Here is a 22,962-nt window from a genome sequence, read left to right on the forward strand (position 1 = left end):
CTCACTTTCTGCACCATGGTTCATTCACCTTACCTAGTTTGTACAGGTGATTACTTAAACGGCAATGTCCAGTCACCATTTCAGTGACCGTTTTGATCTCCCGTTTATTAAGATTCATCAAACTGTTCGAGAGTTTTTTATCAATATTCTTGATTATTTTCTTAGTCTGGATTTTTCCTGAGTGGTTCTTCATTTCGAGTCTGGGTAGATTATCGGAGAATAGGCCATTTTTGGGAAAAAATATTTACCAGCAATTTTATTGCTGGAATCGAATCTTATGATTGTATATATTAATAATATGGGTATGCAAAGTCCGCAGATAGTGTGCTACTTTTTTTTTATAAACAAAATGGAGCCTGCAAATCGTGTTTTTTTCAATTTTTGCTCTCCAAAAAGCTCTTTGCAACTCCAAAGATTTTAACTTTACACCAAAAACACTCAAATAAAAATTTACCGTAATTAAATTCTGCTTAGAGGTGTTTTTTCCGATTTACTTCGACGAAAATATTCCCCGGAAAATACGGGGTTCTCCAACAAAATCTTTAATTTTCAACTAAAATTTTAGATAAGTAATTGTTTTTAGATAAGTAAATGTTTACCGGCATTTACGGCAAAGATATAAAAAATAGGATCATAATTTTCGAACCATCACCTTTTTATTTTTGTCCTCTTTCTCCACACCAATTTCCATATCTTTAAAATACTCATAACATATATTATTGTAATAAAAACTATCGATATTACGAGTGAAATTTGCCAAAAATAGCAAAATTCCAATCAAAAATTAGGTTGTAGAAAATGTAATCTCAAAGTTCAAAATCGGTATACGTTAAAAAAATGCATTTTCTCGGCTTCCCATGGAACTATTTTCCTCATTCTCTTTTTGTTCCCAAGTAACTCGAGTAGAGCCATCTAACTAACGCACTATTAAATGTCAAAGTTGCTTTTGTTTTGTTATAATAACTTAAATTATTTATTATAACAAAAATTTTTAATTTGTTTAAATAAAGATTGTTTCAATAATTATAAAGCTTTCAAGTGAGAATATTTGTGTTTTTAACGTTAAAAGGTACACTTGTAGTAAGTGTATCTAGAAAAAGTCTACAACTGGAAAAAAATGTAGTTTTATTTTCTTATAAATAAATTAATCTATTATAACAAAACAAAAGCAAGTTTGATATTTAGTAATGCATTAGTTAGATGGCTCTACTCGAGTTACTTGGGAACAAAAAAAGAATGATGAAAATTACTCCATGGGAAGCCGAGAAAATGCATTTTTTTAACGTATACCGATTTTGAACTTGGAGATTACATTTCCTCCAATCTAATTTTTGATTGGAATTTTGCTATTTTTGGCAATTGTCTCTCGTAATATCGAGAGTTTTTATTATAATAATATATGTTATGAGTATTTTAAAGATATGAAAATTTCAGTGGAGAAAGATGACAAAAATTAAAAGGTGATGGTTCGAAAATTATGATCCTATTGTTTATATCTTTGCCGTAAATACCGGTCAACTTTGACCGGTTGTATCTCAGGAACCACTCATCACAATTAAACGTTTTTTCTTTTAAAAGAAGCGCACTGCCGCCTTTTTTCCAATACAGTTTTCATGATTTAATTTCATTTAATATTTCCCGAGATAGTCTATTTGTTTATAAGCCAAAAAATTATTTATAATTTTAAAATATTCCTGAGGCCGCTTAAATAGTCCAATTTCAATTCTGTAAAATGCGTTAGATAGTTACAGTGTCTTTTTATACAAAAACCATAGTTATTCCTATGTATCATAATTATTGTGGTTATTATAGCGACCGTAAATTTTTAATTAACAATTCAATTGTTGCTAAACTGTAATGCAAAACTCAGTGGTTTTTGAAAAAGGCGAAAGAAGTGAGTTGCTACTCAACCACTGCTAAGATAGTTTGCTGGTGTTAACAGCCAAGATTGTAAGGCATATAGGGTTATATATAGGTATATAGACTTGCACACAGTGTGGGCGATAAATGCAGTCGAGGGCCCTCTGACCAGATGAAGGATTGAATTGGTAAGTAGACCTCTTTGCGCCCTCGTTTAACTGTTATTTTATTCATTTTATTCTGTGGTGCTCAAGTTTAAGTTGTTTATTGACCCGGTAGCAAAGCGCCTTTATAAAAACAGAACCAGCCCTATGGTATGATCTGAACATCAAAGATCGCACATTTTTTGGTGTTATCTCCTTATCTAACTCCCCTTTTTAGTTTTATTTTTTGAGTTTGGGTGTGAAGGTTTATTGCTTTTGTGGCATTTGCATATATATGTTGAATAATGTTGGAATATCGCTAGTCGATTCTACAATCTCTCAAAACTCGTAAGATGCACTGGTGATGACTACCATCTCGATAATGTCAAAGGCTTTTTTGTAGTCAACAAATACCAGAACCAGAGGCCGGTTGTACTCCACAGTTATTTCGATTAGGACCTTTAGACAAAAGACTTTGAAATAAAGTTTAATTGTACTTAAATCTATGATTAAAGTTTGCTTTGGAATAACAACAAATTGTAACTTTTACTACAAATTAATGTTAACTTACCCTTTTCTTTAACTCGGATAACTGATGTTCTAAGTCTTGAACTCTCTTTCTACGTTGCTCTGATATTTTTCCAGAATTTCCAATATTTTTCAACATCTGCTGGAGTTCTTCCTTTTCTTTCTCGAGTTGTTCTATCTTTGCTTCGTTCTCGGCCATGGTCTAAAAATTACAACAAAGAGATAAATATACAGAAGTCAATATGAAATGGTGACAATGTTAACTTTTGAGCTGGTCAAAAATAGAGCACTTTGTAAGAACTTTACGAAAAATAACTAGTAATAATATTTGAGAGTAAAAATTGTCATTTTCAACAAAAAAATTAATTCGGAAGTTAATCATTCGTTATGGCTTGCAAATTGTAGAAGCCTCGGAGGTTTTATCCAGAGAAGGTTCCCATTGTTTTCAATTTGGTAGGATGTAGAGTAACATTTTTTGATGTTGTTTTATGTGCTATTAGATTGAAAACTTAGTCTTTTGCTAGCAGTTGCCGCTAGGGCATCCCAGCCATTTCGTTCGTTGCCATCCGTGACTGCACGCCGTGGTTTGTCCTGGTTGTGTCAGAGAGAGCAGCATATGTGCCTCCTGATGAGAGACTAATAAGTTTCGAAACCGGTAGAAGTGCTTGCTGCACTCTCTGATTGGACTAGAATAATTATGCGGCTGTAGTTTCGTGTTGCAACGAAATTGAAAATGGTTATTCATTTTTGATTTAAAAATTTTCATCACCGGAAGTAAACGTGATCTAATGATATTGAGTTTTGATTGATATTGGGAATTTGGGTTTCGCAAAGGCCTAGGAACTCGTGAAGCTCTTTTTTCACTTAATATACTAACACAACGGTACCTGGACGTCAATCAAGACTTAGACAAGGAAAGAGAGAGGACGAGTAATCCTATGACCAAAAGTGAAGCCGAACCGCCACCAGAGATTTTGATCAGCGACGTATCTTTGGGGTATTGTTATAGGTTGAGTATTTAATATGAAAAAATGAAATGAAAAATTTAATGAAATTTAAAATGAAAAATTTGTGTACGGTAAATGTTTTACTAAGTTGCTCATATTACGTACATATGTTTCAATACATACACATGTTTTTATTACGATTTTGAGATGAGGATTTACTCTATTTTTTATCACATTTTAACCCTCAAAGAACCCCCACCACTGGCAACCCATTGTTATACTTGACGTGACCGCCATGTTTTTGGTGGCAAACACACTCAAAACTGGCTTCACTTTTTGAACGTGTATTAAATGAGTGTTACCCGTCCTCTCTCTTTCCTTGTCTAAGAATCAAGATATAGTTGCGTGTGTTATTGACTATGATAAAGCAGTTCACAAAGTATGACATGAACAATTAATGCATGTCCTGTAATCAAAGAAGATAGACTATGATGACCTCAGGATTATATCGAATTTATACCATAACCAACGAGCAAAAGTATGTGTTAACGATCAGCTGTCAGAGGAAATTGAAATCAGACATGGGGTGAGACAGGGATGCGTGTTGTGGCCAATTCTTAATGCCTACTCGGAAGACATCTTGAAAAAAGTTCTTGAGGATCAAACAGCTGGAATAAAGGTAAATAGAGTTCCCATTAACAACATTAGATATGCGAATGGCACTATCATCTTAGCAGAAAATATTGGGGATCTTCAGAGGCTGGTGACCAGAATAGCGGAGTTTGGATAAGAATATGGTCTAACAATGAACGTCAAGAAGACAAGGTTTATGAGAATATCGAAAACTTAAATAAATAACGAAAATCTCTTCATAAACGGATCCAATGTCAAACGAGTCGACCAATATGCATATGTCGGAACAATGATCAACTCCACAGGTGATTACTTCCAGGAAATCAAAATCAAAAGAAAAGGCTAGAGCAAATTTTAACAAAATGAGAAAAGTGCTCTGTACAAGAGATTGGAGCTAAGAGTTCCGTTGGGTAGGTGCTACGTTTTCTCGACTTTCTTTTATGGAATGGAAGCTTGGACCTTGAATACGGATCAATGAAAAAACTAGAATTATTCTAGCTGTGGGTGTACAGAAGAATTCTGAAAATATCGTGGACAGAACACATCACCAAAAAAGAGGTTCTGAGAAAGATGAATAAAGAAATGGAAATCTTAAATTACTCTAAGCTAATTAGCAAAATACAAGGAAAAGTTATTTACTAGCAATTTTATTGCTGGAATCGAATCTTATGATTGTATATATTAATAATATAGGTATGCAAAGTCCGCAGATAGTGTGCTACTTTTTTATAAAGAAAATGGCGCCCAAAATCGTGTTTTTTTAAATTTTTGCTCTATAACTCCAAAGATTTTAACTTTACACCAAAAACACCCAAATAAAAATTCACCGTAATTAAATTCTGCATAGAGACGTGTTTTTCCCGATTTATTTCGACGAAAATTTTCCCCGGAAAATGCGGGTTTTCCAACAAAATCTTTAATTTTCAACTAAAATTTTAGATAAGTAATTGTTTATCAATAATTAAATAACTTGGTAATATAAAAGCTCTTTTTGTATAGATATATTCCAGAAGCCGATGGAAATTGAATGAACAGTTTAGCAACAATTGAATTGTTAATTAAAAAGTTACGGTCGCTGTAATAACCACAATAATTATGATACATAAGAATAACTATGATTTTTGTATAAAAATATACTGTACCTTCTAATGTACTTTATAGAATTGAAATTGGACTATTTAAGCGGCCTCAGGGATATTTTAAAATTATAAACAATTTTTTGGCTTATAAACAATTAGAATATCTCGGGAAATATTAAATTAAATTAAATCATGAAAACGGTATTGGAAAAAAAGCGGCAGGACGCTTCTTTTAAAAGAAAAAACGTTTAATTGTGATGAGTGGTTCCTGAGATACAACCGGTCAAAGTTTACCGACATTTACGGCAAAGATATAAACAATAGGATCATAATTTTCGAACCATCACCTTTTTAGTTTTGTCCTCTTTCTCCACACCAATTTTCATATCTTTAAAATACTCATAACATAATATATTATTATAATAAAAACTATCGATATTATGAGTGAAAATTGACAAAAATAGCAAAATTTTAATCAAAAATTAGGTTGGAGAAAATGTAATCTCAAAATTCAAAATCGGTATACGTTAAAAAAATGCATTTTCTCGGCTTCCCATGGAAGAAATTTTCTTCATTCTTTTTTTGTTCCCAAGTAACTCGAGTAGAGCCATCTAACTAACGCATTATTAAATGTCAAACTTGCTTTTTTTTGTTTTAATAGATTAATTTATTTATAACAAAAGAAAACTACAAATTTTTTCCAGTTGTAGACTTTTTTTTAGGTAAACTTACTACAAGTGTGCCTTTTACCGTTAAAAACACAAATATTTTAATTTGAAAGCTGTATAATTATTTAAACAATCTTTATTTAAACAAATTAAAAATTTAAACAAAACAAAAGCAAGTTTGACATTTAATTATGCGTTAGTTATATGGCTCTACTCGAGTTACTTGGGAACAAAAAAAAAAGAATGAAGAAAATTGCTCCATGGGAAGCCGAGAAAATGTATTTTTTAACTTATACTAATTTTGAATTTTGAGATTACATTTTCTCCAGCCTAATTTTTGATTGGAATTTTGCTATTTTTGGCAATTTTCACTAGTAATATTGATAGTTTTTATTATAATAATATATGTTATGAGTATTTTAAAGATATGAAAATTAGTGCGGAGAAAGAGGACAAAAATAAAAAGTTGATGGTTCGAAAATTATGATCCTACTGTTTATATCTTTGCCGTTAATGCCGGTCAACTTTGACCGGTTGTATCTCAGGAACCACTCATGACAATTAAACGTTTTTTCTTTTAAAAGAAGCGTCCTGCCGCTTTTTTTCCAAATCCGTTTTCATGATTTAATTTAATTTAATATTTCCTGTGATACTCTATTTGTTTATAAGCTAATAAATTGTTTATAATTTTAAAATATCCCTGAGGCCGCTTAAATAGTTCAATTTCAATTCTGTAAAGTACATTAGATAGGTACAGTGTCTTTTTATACAAAAAGCATAGTTATTCTTATGTATCATAATTATTGTGGGTATTATAGTGACCGTAAATTTTTAATTAACAATTCAATTGTTGCTAAACTGTTCATTCAATTTCCATCGGCTTCTGGAATTATAATCTATACGAAAAGAGCTTTTATATTGCCAAGTTATTTAATTATTGATAAACAATTACTTATCTAAAATTTTAGTTGAAAATTAAAGATTTTGTTGGAAAAACCCGCATTTTCCGGGAAAATTTTCATCGAAGTAAATTGGGAAAAACACGTCTCTATGCAGAATTTAATTACGGTGAATTTTTATTTGGGTGTTTTTGGTGTAAAGTTAAAATCTTTGGAGTTATAGAGCAAAAATTGAAAATTTTGTTTATAAAAAAAGTAGCACACTATCTGCGGACTTTGCATACCTATATTATTAATATATACAATCATAAGATTCTATTCCAGCAATAAAATTGCTGGTAAATAACTTTTCCCAAAAATGGCCTATTCTCCGATAATCTGCCCAGACTAAATACCATCAAAACAAGAAAAGTAGAATATCTCGGACATATTACACGTGGAGAGGGATACAACTTGGTCCAATTAATTATGCAGGGAAAGTTTCAAGGAAAAAGAAGCATAAGAAGACGCAGAATATCGTGGCTGCGTAACCTGAGAGATTGGTACGGATGTACGTCAAATGAACTTTTCGGTGCAGCCGTCTTTAAAGTCCGAATAGCTATGATGATTGCGAACCTCCACTGCGGAGATGACACTTAAAGAAGAAGAAAAATGATATTAAAGTCGTGTTTTTATGCAGCCGGGTTTTAAATGCATTCTAAAAAACCTGATACCTGAAACATACCTGATAGTCTACAACGTAATTCGCACTGATCAATTCTTTTGCCAAGTTCTCCTTAATGTTCAACTGTTTTTCAATCTCCGTCAGTTGAATGTTTAGGTTGAACTGCCTATTTGTGTGCGATTCTTGTTTCTCCTGAATATCTTCGGACTGTTCATGTCCCCCTACCGCAAAGTCTTTCATAGATGGTTTGTTGTGTTCGTGGTTGCTAAAAATAAAAAATGGTGATTATTGGGAATCAGTACCGAAATATAATGTGCCTATATAGTCCATTCTTTCACGGTTTTTGCTCTAAATTTTAAAGAACCGCTTGGATTGACATGAAATTTGGCATACGTATAGCTTACATGTCAAAGAAAAAAAGTGATATTGTGCCGATGTGTGCTTTTGCCCTGGGGGTGACTTTCACCCACTCTTGGGGGTGAAAAAACATATGTCCAAAATAAGTCCGGAAATGGGTAAACTGACTGATTTTAAGTAACTTTTGTTCTATAGAGCCTTTTCGCCAAGTCAACACTTTTCGAGTTATTTGCGAGTGAATATGTTCATTTTTCAACAAAATAACCAAATTTTTAGACGGTTTTTCGCAAGTAACTCAAAAAGTAAGTATTTTGTCGAAAAAAACGTTCTTAGCAAAAATATAGCCTATAAAAAAGTTAAAAAAATGGTGTACGCGTCAGGTCTCTGGATCTCGTAGAACCAGAGTTATAGCCAATGAAAAATAGATTCATATTCACCAAATTTCAAATAGAATATTTCGACGTGAAATATCAAAAAATTAAGCACTTTTTGGGGAAAACCCATAATAACTTTTTTAAAGTGTTTAAAAAAAGCTTTATTTCTGTTTTTACAAAAAGTTTCTAGCATTAAATTTAAGCAAGTTACGCTCAAAATAAAGTTGGTCCCTTTTGTTTTTGCAAAAAAAAATCGGGAAGACCACCCGCTAATTAGCAACTTAAATGAAATTAATCGTTACCGCTCCACAAATTCTTTTACTTATATTGTGTTTATATGATCTGTAAGTTTCATCGATTTAAAGTGCTTATTTTTGAAAAAATTTGGTTTCAAAGTAAAATTTTTAAAAATTTAAATTTTGAAAAATATACTTTTTTTCAAAATAACTTATAAATTGTTAGAGATACCAAAAATCTCGAAAAACAAAAAAAGTCAAGTTTTCTTTTCTGAATATCATGTATTTTTTTGTTTTTCTGTTAGACAAAAATTGATTGAGATTTGGTGTTTCAAAATTTGCATACATTCGTGATCAGTGACTCGTTCAACCCCTTTTAACTACAGCCCTTTCAATAATAAGGACTTTGAACCGATGAAACTTACATATCATATAAACAATATATACACGAGTCAAGAAACTTTTGAAGTCGTAACGATTAAGTTCATTTAAGATACTAATTAGGGGGTGATTTTCTCGATTTTTTTACCAAAACCAAAAGGGACTAACTTTATTTTGAGCGTAACTTGTTTAATTTTGATGCTAGAATTTTTTTTTATAAAACAAAAATGAAGCTTTTTTTAAACACTTTAAATAAGTTGTAATGAGTTTTCCCCGAAATGTGCTTCATTTTTGGTTATTTCACGTTAAAGTATTCCATTTCGAATTTGACGAATATGAACCTATTTTTCATTACCTATAACTCTGCTTCTACTAGATGTTGAGACGTGATGTATACACCATTTTTTTAAATTTTTTACAGGCTATATTTTTGCTAAGAATATTTTTTCGACAAAATACTTACTATTTGAGTTATTTGCGAAAAACCGTCTAAAAGCGTGGTTATTTTGTTGAAAAAATGAACATATTCACTGCCAAATAACTCGAAAAGTATTGACTTAGTGAAAAAACTCTATAAAACAAAAGTTACTTAAAATTAGCCAGTTTATCTATTTCCTGACTTTCTTTGGACGAATATTTTTTCACCCCCAAGAGGGGATGAAAACCACCCCCAGAGCAAAAGCACATATCGGCACAATATCACTTTTTTTCTTTGACTTGTTAGCTATGTGTATGCCAAATTTCATGTCAATCCAAGCGGTTCTTTAAAATTTAGAGGTTTTGCAATATTTTACCGTTAAAGAACGGACTAATATACACTGGGGTGCAAAATTAACCGGATACCTTAAAAATGGGTCATTTTTAATGTCTCGAATTTCCTAAACCTGTCGCCCGATTTAAATGATATTTTAATATATTATAGCCTTATTCCTTATCAATATCGCTGTAATAGCATTGTTGCTAAACAGTTAGATTTTCATTGTATACCGGGTGTACCAATCAAACTGTGTTTTTTTTTCAAAGTTCGCATCACCCTGTGGATTATTCTAGCATTTATAAAATACACAAAATAAAATCCAACAATAGCCTCATGTTTTCTCAACATCTTGGGTTTTGACTCATTCGCTTACATTAGACCATAAAAAAGTTAGGTAGATTAAGAACTAGCAATGATTTTCATCAATACAGGGTGTTTTTAAATAAGTATGGCAAATATTTCGTATTTCCTAAACCTGTTGTCCGATTTAAGTGATTTTTTTAATATGTTATAGCCTTGTTCTTTAACAATATCGCTGTAATAATATTGTTGCTACATAGGTAAATTTTCATTGTATACCGGGTGTACCAATCAAACTGTGTCTTTTTCTAAAAATTCGGAACACCCTGTGGAATATTCTGCATTTATACAATTCTGAAATTAAAACCCCACTATAGCCTCAGGTTTTCTTAACAATCTGTTTTTTGATTCATTCGCTTATGTGGTATGATAAAAAAGTTAGGTACTTTAACAACTAGCCATGTTCTTCATCAATACAGGGTGTTTCTAAATAAGTGCGACAAACTTTAAGGGGTAATTCTGCATGAACAAATAATGACAGTTTGCTTTATAAACGGTATGTCCGCAAATGCTTCGTTTCCGAGATAGGGGTGTTGAAATTTTTCTTACAAACTGACGATTTATTTATTGCTTTAAAACCGGTTGAGATATGCAAATGAAATTTGGTGGGTTTTAAGACGTAGTTATTGCTCATTTCTTGACATACAATTAAGAATTTAATATTCACCATTGGCGCGCATCCCGGTAATATGACGGCTCAAATTACCCGCATGCGCGCCAATGGTGAATATTAAATTCTGACTTGTATGTCAAAAAATGTACAATAACTACGTCTTAAAACTCACCAAATTTCATTTGCATATCAACCGCATTGAAAGCAAAAAATAAATCATCAATTTGTAAGAAAAATTTCAACACCCTCTATCTCAGAATCGAAGCATTTGCAGACATAGGTTTATAAAGCAAACTATCATTATTTTTTTATGTAGAATTACCCCTTGAAGTTTGTCATACTTATTTAAAACACCCTGTATTGATGAAAAACATGGCTAATTGTTAAAATACCTAACTTTTTTTATGGTCCAATATAAGTGAATGAATCAAACAACAGAATGTTAAAAAAATATGAGGCTATGGTTGGGTTTTAATTTGAGTATTTTATACATGCTAGAATATTCCACAGGGTGATGCGAAGTTTGAGAAAAAACACAGTTTGATTGGTACACTCGGTATACAATGAAAATTTACCTGTTTAGCAACAATATTATTACAGCGATATTGTTACAGAATAAGGCTTGTAACATATGAAATAAAAAAATATGAAAAAAATATTTTATCTACTCTATCTCATATTATGTATAAGTTGTTAGTTTGTGAAAACTGTCATTATAGATAGCAGTGCGTGAATGATTTAAAGTGTGCGTGAAGTAACGATGTATTTTAAATGGGATTTACTTTTTTTCACTGTTTTTTGGCACACTTTCATATAATCAAATATCCTTAACTTTCGCGTTGTCATGGTGATGACATGTGAGCAATAAATTACAAAATAAGTTTTGACAGTTTTGTGGTTTGAAAGAAGTTAGAATTTTTAAATGTCAAAGTTCTAAAAATTGTAGAATAGAAATGAATTCCAGTGACGAAGAGTTACAGTTTTTTTATTTGTTCATCGTAGATAAAATATTGTATGAAACTGTGCGAGAAGTACTTTTTGCGAACTTATGCGATGTATAGCACTCGCCCCGCTGTCGCTCGTGCTCTAAACATCGCGTGCGTTCGCAAAAAGCATACTTCACGAACTGTTTCATAACTAACTATTTAAGAAACGCTTTTCTTTAGTTACGAGTGACTAGAATTAAACGTATAAAAAATCAACTAAAAAGCAAAAAATAAAAAAAATTGAAAAAATCTAACACATTTAACGTCCAAAGATTTGACCCACACGATGGCACTAAAGAAAAGCGTTTAATTAATACGCCAAAACGAATTCTAATGTTAATTGTAGCACAAAACGTCTCTACCGGTGGTTTTTCTAAGACTACGTTAAAAACACGAATTTTTTAATTCGACTTTTGGTTGAAGTTTTGTTTCGTATCGTATTGAAATTTGACACGAATAAACGCCGATTTATATATAAACAATATATGAGCGTTCAAAATTTGAAACTTTATTGTTTATTTATGAAGCATAACGTAAACAATTAACGTAAAAACTGAAATTATGAATAGTTCATATCATTAGCTACAATCTGTAAAAGTTTTAAGTTTCTACATTCTAAAAAAAAAACAAGAGAATTTAAGCATTTTCCATTAAAATCGTTTTTTTTATTTAAACGATTAATAAACATAAAAAAAATTTTTATTGACTATTCGTGTATTGTTCCCGCGAATGCATGTCTGCAAATTTTCATTCATTTGCATTGAAGAAAAGTCAGTCAAATTAACGTCTAAAGATTTGATGCAAACAACTATTGAAGTAAAGAAAAGCGTTAAAAAAAACATAATGAGAAACTACTTACGCGATTTCGTTGTCCGTCTGTTTTTGGTCATGATTGATTTGAGCGAACTGCTCCTTTATTTGCTCTAAATTTGCCAAATTTTCTTTTAATAAATCGTGGTTATTTGTTTCAAGTCCTATATTATAGCTATTTAAAGTAATATCACAGATATCTTTTAGTCCCACAAGTTTTTTATTCAATACTTCGTTTGCGTTTTGCAAAATGATGATTTTTTCATGTAAATTGGTGTTGTTGAAGAGGGCAGCAGCGAGCTGTAAACTAAGATCTCGTTTCTTAGTTTTCAGGTCAATATTTTCTTTCTTGATCGCTTCTACTTCTTGCGTACAAACGGCTGGACCGCCTACAATATAAATTATTATTCTAATTTTGTATTTCCATTATGCAAGTTAACGATGAAAACAATAGAGAGATATCGCAAAGGCAAACGTTAATACCGTGTCGAGACGTAAATAACCGATAAAGGTCTATTTCAACCAGGGGCGGCCCGTCAGGGTAGGCAAGGTAGGCGCCGCCTAACCTCTTCAAATGTACAATAATAAATTATTTATTAATATAAATTACTTATTTCAAAACTGCAATTTATAAATTTTGATACAATACCTAAGTATCTAAAATCTAAAATAAAATAAAGCTACTTTTTAATTCACCTCCCAATTTGTAATAATTATTGTACGCTCCCCGTAGTGTAGCAATACTAACGATGGCTCTACTCTAGGGCAGGCGTTTTAAAAATAGCCGAACAGAATTCGCATTTTGTCTCACTCTAAAAGAACACAAGCACAGCGCTTTAGCATTGTTGTTTGCCGGCCGTGTGGCGAGCATTTCCAATATTTTCGGGCTATAGGTAGGCTAGATTGTTTTGAGCCTTTGACATTGGTTGTACCGAGCTGCATCTCGGGACTGCCAATTGCATGTTTTAGGATCCTGACTACCAATTCTGAAAAAAACGAAAAGTTCGAATTTTGTCATGAAATTTGGTATGGGGGTTAGAATAATATAACAATTTTTCCAAATGACTTTTTGCGATATCTCTAACGCGAAACAAAATATTGAAAATTCTTCCTGTTTGTGAATTCGCAGTAGGTCGCGTTTAAAATTTAAATTTCAGTTGACTATTTTAAAAAATGTAAAACATCAAAATGAATGACTGCAAAATTTCACATCTGTATTTATTTTGATAGCCGAAGTATAAGCGTGTGCTCACTACGGAGGCCAAAGGATTGTATCCTATTTATATTTGTGAATCCTCGCATTTAAAATAATGTATTTATTTTACATAGCGATCGATATTATAGTTTCGATCGCTATGTGAAATAAATACATTATTTTATATGCGAGAATTCACGAATATAGGTACCAGGGAGCGAGGGTCGGAGCGAGGATACAATCCTTTGGTCTACGTAGTGAGCACATCCTAAGGGTGTCTCTTCATCTTAAATGCAACACACTGTATACAGGGTGTTTGGTAAAGAATGGGCCGTAGCTTAACCCTAGATTCCTGAGGTTAAAATATGTCGATTTAAGCTAACTTACCTTAGTACGAAAGTTGATAATAACCGAAATACAGGGTGTCAAAGTTAAAACTTTTATTTTATTACCCAGAGGGCGAAACATACGCCTTTCAGCGCTCATTTAATATGTTCAATTTTTTATTACCCACTTTATATACTTTTTAAATCAAAAATTTTATTCTGTTAATATTCCTACTTAAAAAAGGTATACTACATTCATCTCGCTAAACTCAACCGTTTTCGAGATAAACGCATTTTAAATCTGCGAGGCAACATAATTTTTGCATAATATTAGAGACCGACCGAATGTGACTTTTTTGGCCGAAGCCGATGCCGAAGTTCGGCCTGAAGGATACCTTCGGCCGAAGCCGAAGCCTAAGCCGAAGGTGACTAAATATTTGCATTTATAGTAGGGATAGTCGATGTTTTGCCATTAATATTTAAGTAGTCAAAACACCAGTAATCTTGAGTTTTAACAAATACAATAAAATTATTATAGTTTCTCAGAATTTTACTACGTGAGAAATATTCAAATGAAGATCTTTGAGACATCTTGGCCTATTGTTAAAATTTATATCCTACCTACTACCTGAAAGTTTGTAAAACGTTTTGGTTTATTAGGGTATAAAATAGGGTGTAAATATTTTTCAAAGTATCAAAGGCTCGCCGAAGCATATTGTTTAGAGATTATTTATATAGTATAGTATACTCGGAGCATTTTATTGTTCCACCTTCGGCGAAACCTTCGGCTTCGTTTTGGCCGAAGCCGAATTTTGGCCGAAGGTGGCCGAAGCCGATGCCGAAGCCGATTAATCGGTCGGTCTCTACATAATATCAATGTAGTTACACCCGAAAAATAACTTAAAATCATAAAAATTTACAAAAATGTATCTCAAATTTCTTCAAATGGAATTTGCGATGCAATGACATAAATATGAGAACTGGCACAATTTTTATGGTTTCAAGTTTATTTTTCGGGTACAATGATATACAAAAATTATGTTGTATCGCAGACTTAAAATGCGATTACCTCGAAAAGAGTTGAGCTAAGCGAGATGAATGTAGTATACCTTTTTTATGTAAAAATATTAAGAGAATAAAAATATTGATTCAAAAAGTATGTGGAGTGGGAGATAACAATAATTGAACGTATTAAATGAGCGCTGAAAGACGTATGTTTCGCCCTCAGGGTTATACATCATTTTTGGTGGCAAATTTGGATTTCTCATCCCAAAAAACCCCCTCTTACCAAAGTTCGTGTTATTATCCCATGTCTGTCAGGAAATATTCAAGAATAAATAAAATAAAAGTTTGAATTTGATACCCTGTATTTCGGTTATCAACTTTGGTACTAATTTTAAGCTCAGGAATGTAAGATTAAGCTATGGCATGGCCCATTCTTTACACCCTGTGCCTATATAGGTATGTACACACTTATACACTGTATGTGTAGCCTACCCGTATACTGAGGTCACGAGCCGCCACTGATTTCAACACAGACATCAACAGAGTTATGGCAAATGTTCTGGGGCGGGGCTTAACGTTATTATGACAACCGACGTTTGGGATTAAATATAACCTAGAAATCAATGTTTAGGAAATGTTTTTTATTAAAAAATGAATTTGAATATTGAGCAGGTTGACATGCATTTTAATTTTAAAGATTTAACCAACAATAAATATAGATAATCAGTATAAAAATAATATAAAATAACAAAAAGTAGTATATTGTAGACAAAATAAGAACACACAGGTTTCTGAACACAAGAAACAAGATGATTCACAGTTTTTAGTTTATAAAATTTGTATTCTATAAATTATTTTTATGTTTCGTCTCAAATGTCAAATTAGCGTTAACGTTATTACCGTCCCTTAATTTTAATTCGACCTAAATAGCGGGACACGTTATCCGGTATTAGCGTAACATTCACACTGTGCTTGGGTAAATGTCAAAATAGCGTATTCTGCTATTAGCGTGCTATAAAAATGCATTTGCGATATCCCTCTAAGGCAAGCCGCGCACCAAAGAAACATGAAACGTAAAACATGAAACGTAAAACACGTTTCATGAAAATAAAACACAGGTAAACAAATCTGGAAGTCCGCCTACCAATGAAACGAGTGTGATTCATGCTCATAAAACATTTTTATTTTCGGAGAGTTTCATAAATGGCCGGACGTCTATTAGTTTAGCAGTGTTTTATTTCCATGAAACGTGATTTACGTTTCATGTTTCTTTGATGTGCGGCCTGCCTAATGAAAATAGTGGAAACAACGGAGAACAGAGACACAAATAACAACAGGATTTGTAATCAAAAAGATTAAAGCTAGAGTGTTGCCTATTCCCCACTCCGTTTAAAATATACCTCGCAAGTGCTTTAAAAAGATATAAACAAAAATGTAGAACAATTGGGATACCACTCACCAACACTATGGTACATACGCTCAACTTTGCAGACGATCAAGTAATAATGGCTCAAGATTATGACCCCCCGTCTCAACGGGGAGGCAAGGTAAACAACAATTAAAAGCTGGGTGAAAAACAGAGGCTAATGGAGAGAATCAATGAGTAGGTATAGTCAACAGCACGGACTAAACATTAATACCCAAAAAACAAAACAATTTATATTATCAGCAAGGAGAATACAGGGTGTCCAGAAACTCTACCGACAAACGAAGACAGGAGATTCCTCAGATAATTTTAAGACAATTTAACCCAATTCACCTAGTCCGAAAATGCTTGCCAAGGGAGCTAGAGCTCTTTGAAGATGGCGTCATGAAATTAGTTTTTCTTAAATACCTCCAGAACGCTTTTATTTAGAAAAACGAAAATTGGTATGCATATTTACTTTTCAGAGATGAATCGATTCCATCAATTGTAAATTTCTAGTACCGGTCATAGGCGTCCGTTTTGGGTAGAGCAACGGGTATTTTATCGCATAACTTTTTCGTCCTTAACTTTTATGCATTTTTGACACCAGATTATTAAATTGTAAGGTATTCTAGTACTAAAAGGTACTCTTGCTTTAAGTCGGTAGGACACACCGTTTTCTAGAAAAATCGATTTGAAAGTTTTTCGTTTTTGAAATTTGAAAAAAAATTGAAAGAACTTTTCAACAAAAAACGAAGTATTTTACCAACATAAAGTAAGAGTAACTTTTAGTACTCGAATACCTCATAATTTAATAATCTAATGTCAAAAATGCTCAAAAATTCAAGACAAAAAAGTTATGCTATAAAATAACTGTTGACCTACCCAAAACGGACGCTTATGACCAGTACTAGAAATTCGCAATTCATGAAATCGATTTATCTCTGGAATATAAATAAATGTACCAGTTTTCGTCTTTCTAAACAGTTTTTTTTTGAAATTTTTTTTTTAATTTTAAAAGCGAAAAATTTTCAAATCGATTTTTCTAGAAAACGGTGTGTCCTACCGATTTAAAACAAGAGTACCTTTTAGTACTAGAATACTTCACAATTTAATAATCCAGTGTCAGAAATGCATAAAAGTTAAAGATACAAATGTTATGCGATAAAATAACCGTTGCCCTACCCAAAACGGACGCCTATGATCGGTACTAGAAATTTGCAGTGGATGGATTAGATTTATATCTTGAAGATAAATACGCGTACCAATTTTTGTTTTTCTAAATAGAAGCGTTCTGGAGGTATTTAAGAAAAACTAATTATAAGACGCCATCTTCAAAGAGCTCTAGCTCCCTTAGGAAGCATTTTCGGACTAAGTGAATTGGGTTAAATTATCTTAGAATTATCTGAAGAATCTCCTGTCTTCGTTTGTCGGTAGAGTTTCTGGACACCCTGTATAAACGGGGCTCATCTCTACATTAATGGAACGCAGCTAGAGCGCGTAAAACAATACCGCTACTTGGGAACTATTATAAATTAGCAGTAGAGTAATGTACAGGACATAAAGTGCCGCATAGGAAAGGCAATAACGGTATTTAACAAAATTAGCGCCATCTTCAAAAGCCACAACATATCCCCAGATACAAAAACGAGATATTTGAGATGTTGTTTTCTCTATATTATTGTACGGAGCGGAGGCATGGACGCTTACAGACACCACTATTAAAAAACTTAAAGCATTTGAGATGTCGCTTTATAAAAGATTGCTGAGAATATCATGGATAGCAAGGATCACAAACAAGGAAGTTCTAGGAAGAATGAAGAAGGAACCGGAGATTGTGTTTTTAGCGTGCAAACCCGCTACTTTATAGAATTTATTTTAATAAGACCCACTCTGCATTTAGAGGTTCTCCCAGGTAGCTGTTGGATTTTCATTTTTAGCAAATATTTATTAGTCGGTCCATTTATATTCTTTTTGTGCACCCTGTATGTACATTTTCAATTTTATAATGAAGTTAGTGATGCCTGATTTAAATTAGAGAACTTATTTCCAGTAGTCGTTATTTCTAGACATTTTATTCCGCAGCATAAATTTATGAAGGGACCCTACCACCCAAGCAGGGGCGGCTTTACCTATTGTGCAGGGTGTGCGGTGCACACGGGCGCCGGGATGTTAGGGGCGCCGAGCACCAAAGAGCGGGTCCTTTACTTTGTTTCAACATAAAATATGAAAATTTTTTAAATAGGAGGCGGAAGATGAAGCAGTGACGCGAAAATACATTTTAAAGTAAACTTTTACTATTACCTATTAGATACCGCAATTACTAAATTTGACGAACGCTTCAAACTTTTAAAGCAAAATAATGACACTTTTTCGTTCCTTCAAAAATTAAAACACTGGAAGGATAAAACACGTGAAGTAAGCGGAGCCCCGCATACTGCAGACTTTTTATCGGCAGATAGTTTAGTCGGGATGGGCTGTTAGTGCGCATACTGAGCCAACTAAACAGTCGGGTTGGTGAAGAGGGCGCACACTATCAACAGCCAACCGACTATTCTCGAACGATTTAGTACTAAAGTTCTTATTTGACTGTTGAAGTTAGTAGTCGCACAATGAAAAAATTATCCAGACATGTTATTATCGCTCTCATATAACGGAGGAGGAAATCCAAGAAGAGATTCCGAGAGTATTGAGTGCATCATAATTTACAGTGAAAGAAAAAGACGACGTGACGGTTAAAAGTAACAGGCGTGATCCAGAAGATTGTCATGTTAAAATGGAACTGGGCAGGACACATAATAAGAATGGAAAACAACCGTTGGACGAAGCAAATTCTTAAATGGTGACCAAGGACTAGCAAAATAAGTAGAGGCAGACCTGCTGGTCACGAATGGATGCAAAAAACAAACTAAAATGAATGGATACACCTAAGGAAGGCTTCCTTCTGGCGATGGATGGAATAGCTGTTGATGATGCTGATGATGAATTCTCAGTGATAGATTATTTAGTGGCAAATTCTACACAATGTATTCTAAATTACTTGATTACCCAAAAAAGTTTTTCGCCTTATATCGGATGATCTTAGTCACCTTCAATGAACTAGTCACGCTAATAGGGCTTTTCATCGACTGTCATTTGTTTCGAGCTTCTGTCATGTGTCACATAATATTAATATATCTACGCCATAAGTCTTTGGTTTGTATCATTGGTATATATCAATAACGTATGACATAGATATATTAATATTATGTGACACATGACAGAAGCTCGAAACAAATGACTGTGAATGAAAAGCCCTATTGGGCCATGCAGGTTTCTACAATTAACGATTGTGAATTAGTCGATGCCATTTTTTCGCAAAATATTCAAAAAATATTCGCACTGCACAAGTATTGGATACCAAAACTAGGAGATAATTGAACTATCGACCGATAAACAATTGTCGTGTGTGCGCAAGTTCTAGTTAGCTCACACTGATTAAACTGTCGGCCGATATTTGGCCGACAAATTAGTTTGAAGGCAAACTATCTGCCGATAAAAAGTCTGCAGGGGCTCTTTTAGATAGGTTGTTCTGACGCCGTGAATACCTATTGGCTCCCGACATCATTTAATATTGGACTATTTACATCCGGATTTTTGTTTACAATATAAGTGTACCTAATACCCTCTAATACCCTATGTACTAGTACTAGGAATAGGTAGGTACCTATTCGACTATTCCATTTTGACTGCGCGTCTACCAAAGGGCGCCAGAGCATCGACTGCACACGGGCGCTACATGGGCTAGAGCCGCCTCTGCACCCAAGTCAACAAAACCTTAATATTCCCCACCAGCAGCACAGAAAATATTAGAGGTGACTTCTAAACCAAACAGTAGGCCCCAAATGTTTTAATTTAAACACCCCAATTACAAAATACAATAGGGAACTTGCATAAAATTTTAAATTCGAAAAAAATGTTATAAATCACAACACAACATAATTTAAAACATGTATCAAAGATAAAAAAGTTTTGTTTGTCTTTCGTTTGGCCCCTAAAGACGATTAAAAATTTAACTTATACCAGCCAGCCCAAAACGTGTCGTGACGTCACGGGGTTATATGTTTACATTCGTAAACAAAATTGTATATAATTTTAAATTAGACATTATAAACGTCAGTAGAAAATACAGTTATGTGACGTTACAAGTGTTTTTGATCGTTTGAACTATTCATAGAAAACTTGTACTTTTACAAAATGGTTTTATTTTTCATAGTAAACCTTCTTTCCTTTCCTTAAAAAAACTGTATCAAACTCCAATCTCAACGAACTGGTATATATTATTTATTACAATGACATACGATAAACGTCATTAGAATATAAATATTTTTCCTTTATTACGCGACGACGAGCTGGCCAAATACCCAAGTAGCCAAGTAGGTGGAGGCCCAATAAACTAAAGAAGAAAAACAATATACCTAAATATAACCATAAACGGAACCATATAGTTAAACTCTGTGACGCCACGGGTGGTTTGAACTATTTTAAGATACAGAAGACTTTAAATTTGTACTCCTAAGTTATGAGTTTTTGAAGCGTGAAATTTTGGAAATGAGTTTAATAAATTAAACAAGTCAAATCAAGTTTAATAAATTAAACTTGAAAATAATTATTATTCAACACAACTGCTGATGCTAATGAATTAGCATTCACGGAAAATAAATAAATAAATACCCCAAAATTATTTTCTTATTGGATGAATCAAATTTACAATACAAATAGGTAAAAATATAAATATATTCTGCAAATTCGAGTTAGTCAATTAATAAAAATATGATCTGAAAACTAAACGATAAAACCACAAAAACAACTTACCAATTAGGTATGTAGTTACTTGATGCTACCTACTTGGCGGATATTATAGTAGTGCAGTCACTGAAGGTTTTCACCTCCGATTTCGTTGAACCTCCATCGATTTTCATGAAATTTGGTGAGCAGTTAGAGGATACCTCAAGAAACAAAGGTGACATGATGCCAACTTGCGCTTTTACCCTGGGGGTGGATGCCACCCCTTTTCTGGGGTGAAAATTATTTTATTAAAAATAATACCATAAATCGATAGAGGGACAAATTCTAATCAAAATTTGTTATATTAAGTTATTAACGTAAATCAATTCTTTTTGAGTTATTAAAGATCAAAAATTTTATTTTTTCGTAAAAAAATGCATGTTTTAAAGCTGTTTTTCACGTATAACTCAAAAAATATTAGCTTTTACAAAAAAGTTATTCTTACCAAAATTGAAGACAATAAAAAATTGAATACACTACTCACTCAAAGTACTTAACTAATGTTAATTCAAAGTGAGTTATAGGTAATTGAATGTATATTTTTTTCGATTAGTACTCAAATCTAAGTATTCAAGCTTAAATAACGGGAACGATCCATTTTATAAAATATACTTGTTAAATACTTATCAAAGTACTTCAGAATACCTAACAAATGAGCTTCAGAAGAAGTTAATAGAATCAAAATTAAGCAAGTTATGATGAAACTAAGAGAACCCTTTATATTTCTTTCGAAAAAGTGAAAAATAAAACATACGCCATTTCCACAAAACTTAAAATTTATAGTAATCCTTAAAAATTTTTATTTATATTGACATAAGTAATGACTTTAACAATTTTCATCGGTTTAAAATGCATATTTTTGAGAAAGGATGTAATTTAAAAAAATCAGAATTTTTAAAATTATCGTCATTTTCATTTTCTTTTGATAATAACTATAAAAATACTCAATATACGTAAAAAATAGTAATTAACCAAATTTTAGTTTTTTCTATACCAAATATCATACCTTTTTTATTATTTATGTGGGGTGAAAAATAACCGAGATAGAAACGTTTAAAGCTTAAATTTTGCTACGAGAACCATGTAACCGTGGCCATTTAATCTTTGATTTTTAAAAAAGTAAGGGGTTTGAAAGATTATATTTAACGAGTTTTAATAACCTTTGGAATTATCTTTCAAATTGTTTTTAGATGAACCTGATATCTTAAAAATTAACGGAGTTATTAAAAAACGATAACATTTTTTGGAAAAATTTTTAAAAGATAAATTTTGAAAATTTTTGGAGCATAAATTTTAATGCTATTAAATTGTTCGGTATCTCATTTGATAGATATTTCTAAGTATTTTCACAAACGTTTAATGAGTTTATTTTATAAAATGGATTATTTTCTCGTAATTTAAGCTTGAATACTTAGATTTGAGTACTCGCCGAAAAAAATATGCATTCAATTACCTATAACTCACTTTTAGTTAATATTAAAAGGTTATTTTAGTAAGGAGTTAATTTAATTTTTTATTAGCTTCAATTTTGGTAATAATAACTTTTTTTTAAAAACTTATAGTTTTTGAGTTATCTATGAAAAATTGGTTAAAAACATGCATTTTTCTTACGAAAAATTAAACTTTTTAACCTTTAATAACTCAAAAAGTTTTGATTTATTTTAATAACTTTATATAACAAATTTTGCTTAGAATTTGTCCCCCTATCTAATTATGGGGTTATTTTTAATACAATAATTTTTACCCCGAGAAGGGGTGGCATCCACCCCCAGGGTAAAAGCGCAAGTTGGCACCATGTCACCTTTGTTTCTTGAGATATCCTCTAATCACTCAGCAATTTTCATGCAAATCGATGGAGGTTGAACGAAATCGGAGGTAATAGCTCATATCCACCTTCAGTGACTCCACT

The 22,962-nt window shown here is 32.4% G+C and overlaps 1 protein-coding gene across 2 annotated transcripts in view; it reads right to left on the reverse strand.

The window, feature by feature from the left end:
• Window positions 1–22,962, reverse strand: part of LOC114332959 (chromosome-associated kinesin KIF4) — a 137,796-nt gene that overhangs the window by 57,315 nt on the left and 57,519 nt on the right. For both annotated transcript variants that reach the window (XM_050655196.1, XM_050655197.1), the window contains exons 7-9: window positions 12,345–12,684; window positions 7,482–7,686; window positions 2,575–2,733 (exon numbers count right to left, since the gene is read on the reverse strand). In XM_050655196.1, coding sequence (XP_050511153.1) covers window positions 2,575–2,733; window positions 7,482–7,686; window positions 12,345–12,684 — 704 coding nt within the window. The remainder of the gene's footprint in view (window positions 1–2,574; window positions 2,734–7,481; window positions 7,687–12,344; window positions 12,685–22,962) is intronic.

This window comes from Diabrotica virgifera, chromosome 7, assembly GCF_917563875.1.
Source record: "Diabrotica virgifera virgifera chromosome 7, PGI_DIABVI_V3a".
Classification (NCBI taxonomy): domain Eukaryota; kingdom Metazoa; phylum Arthropoda; class Insecta; order Coleoptera; family Chrysomelidae; genus Diabrotica; species Diabrotica virgifera.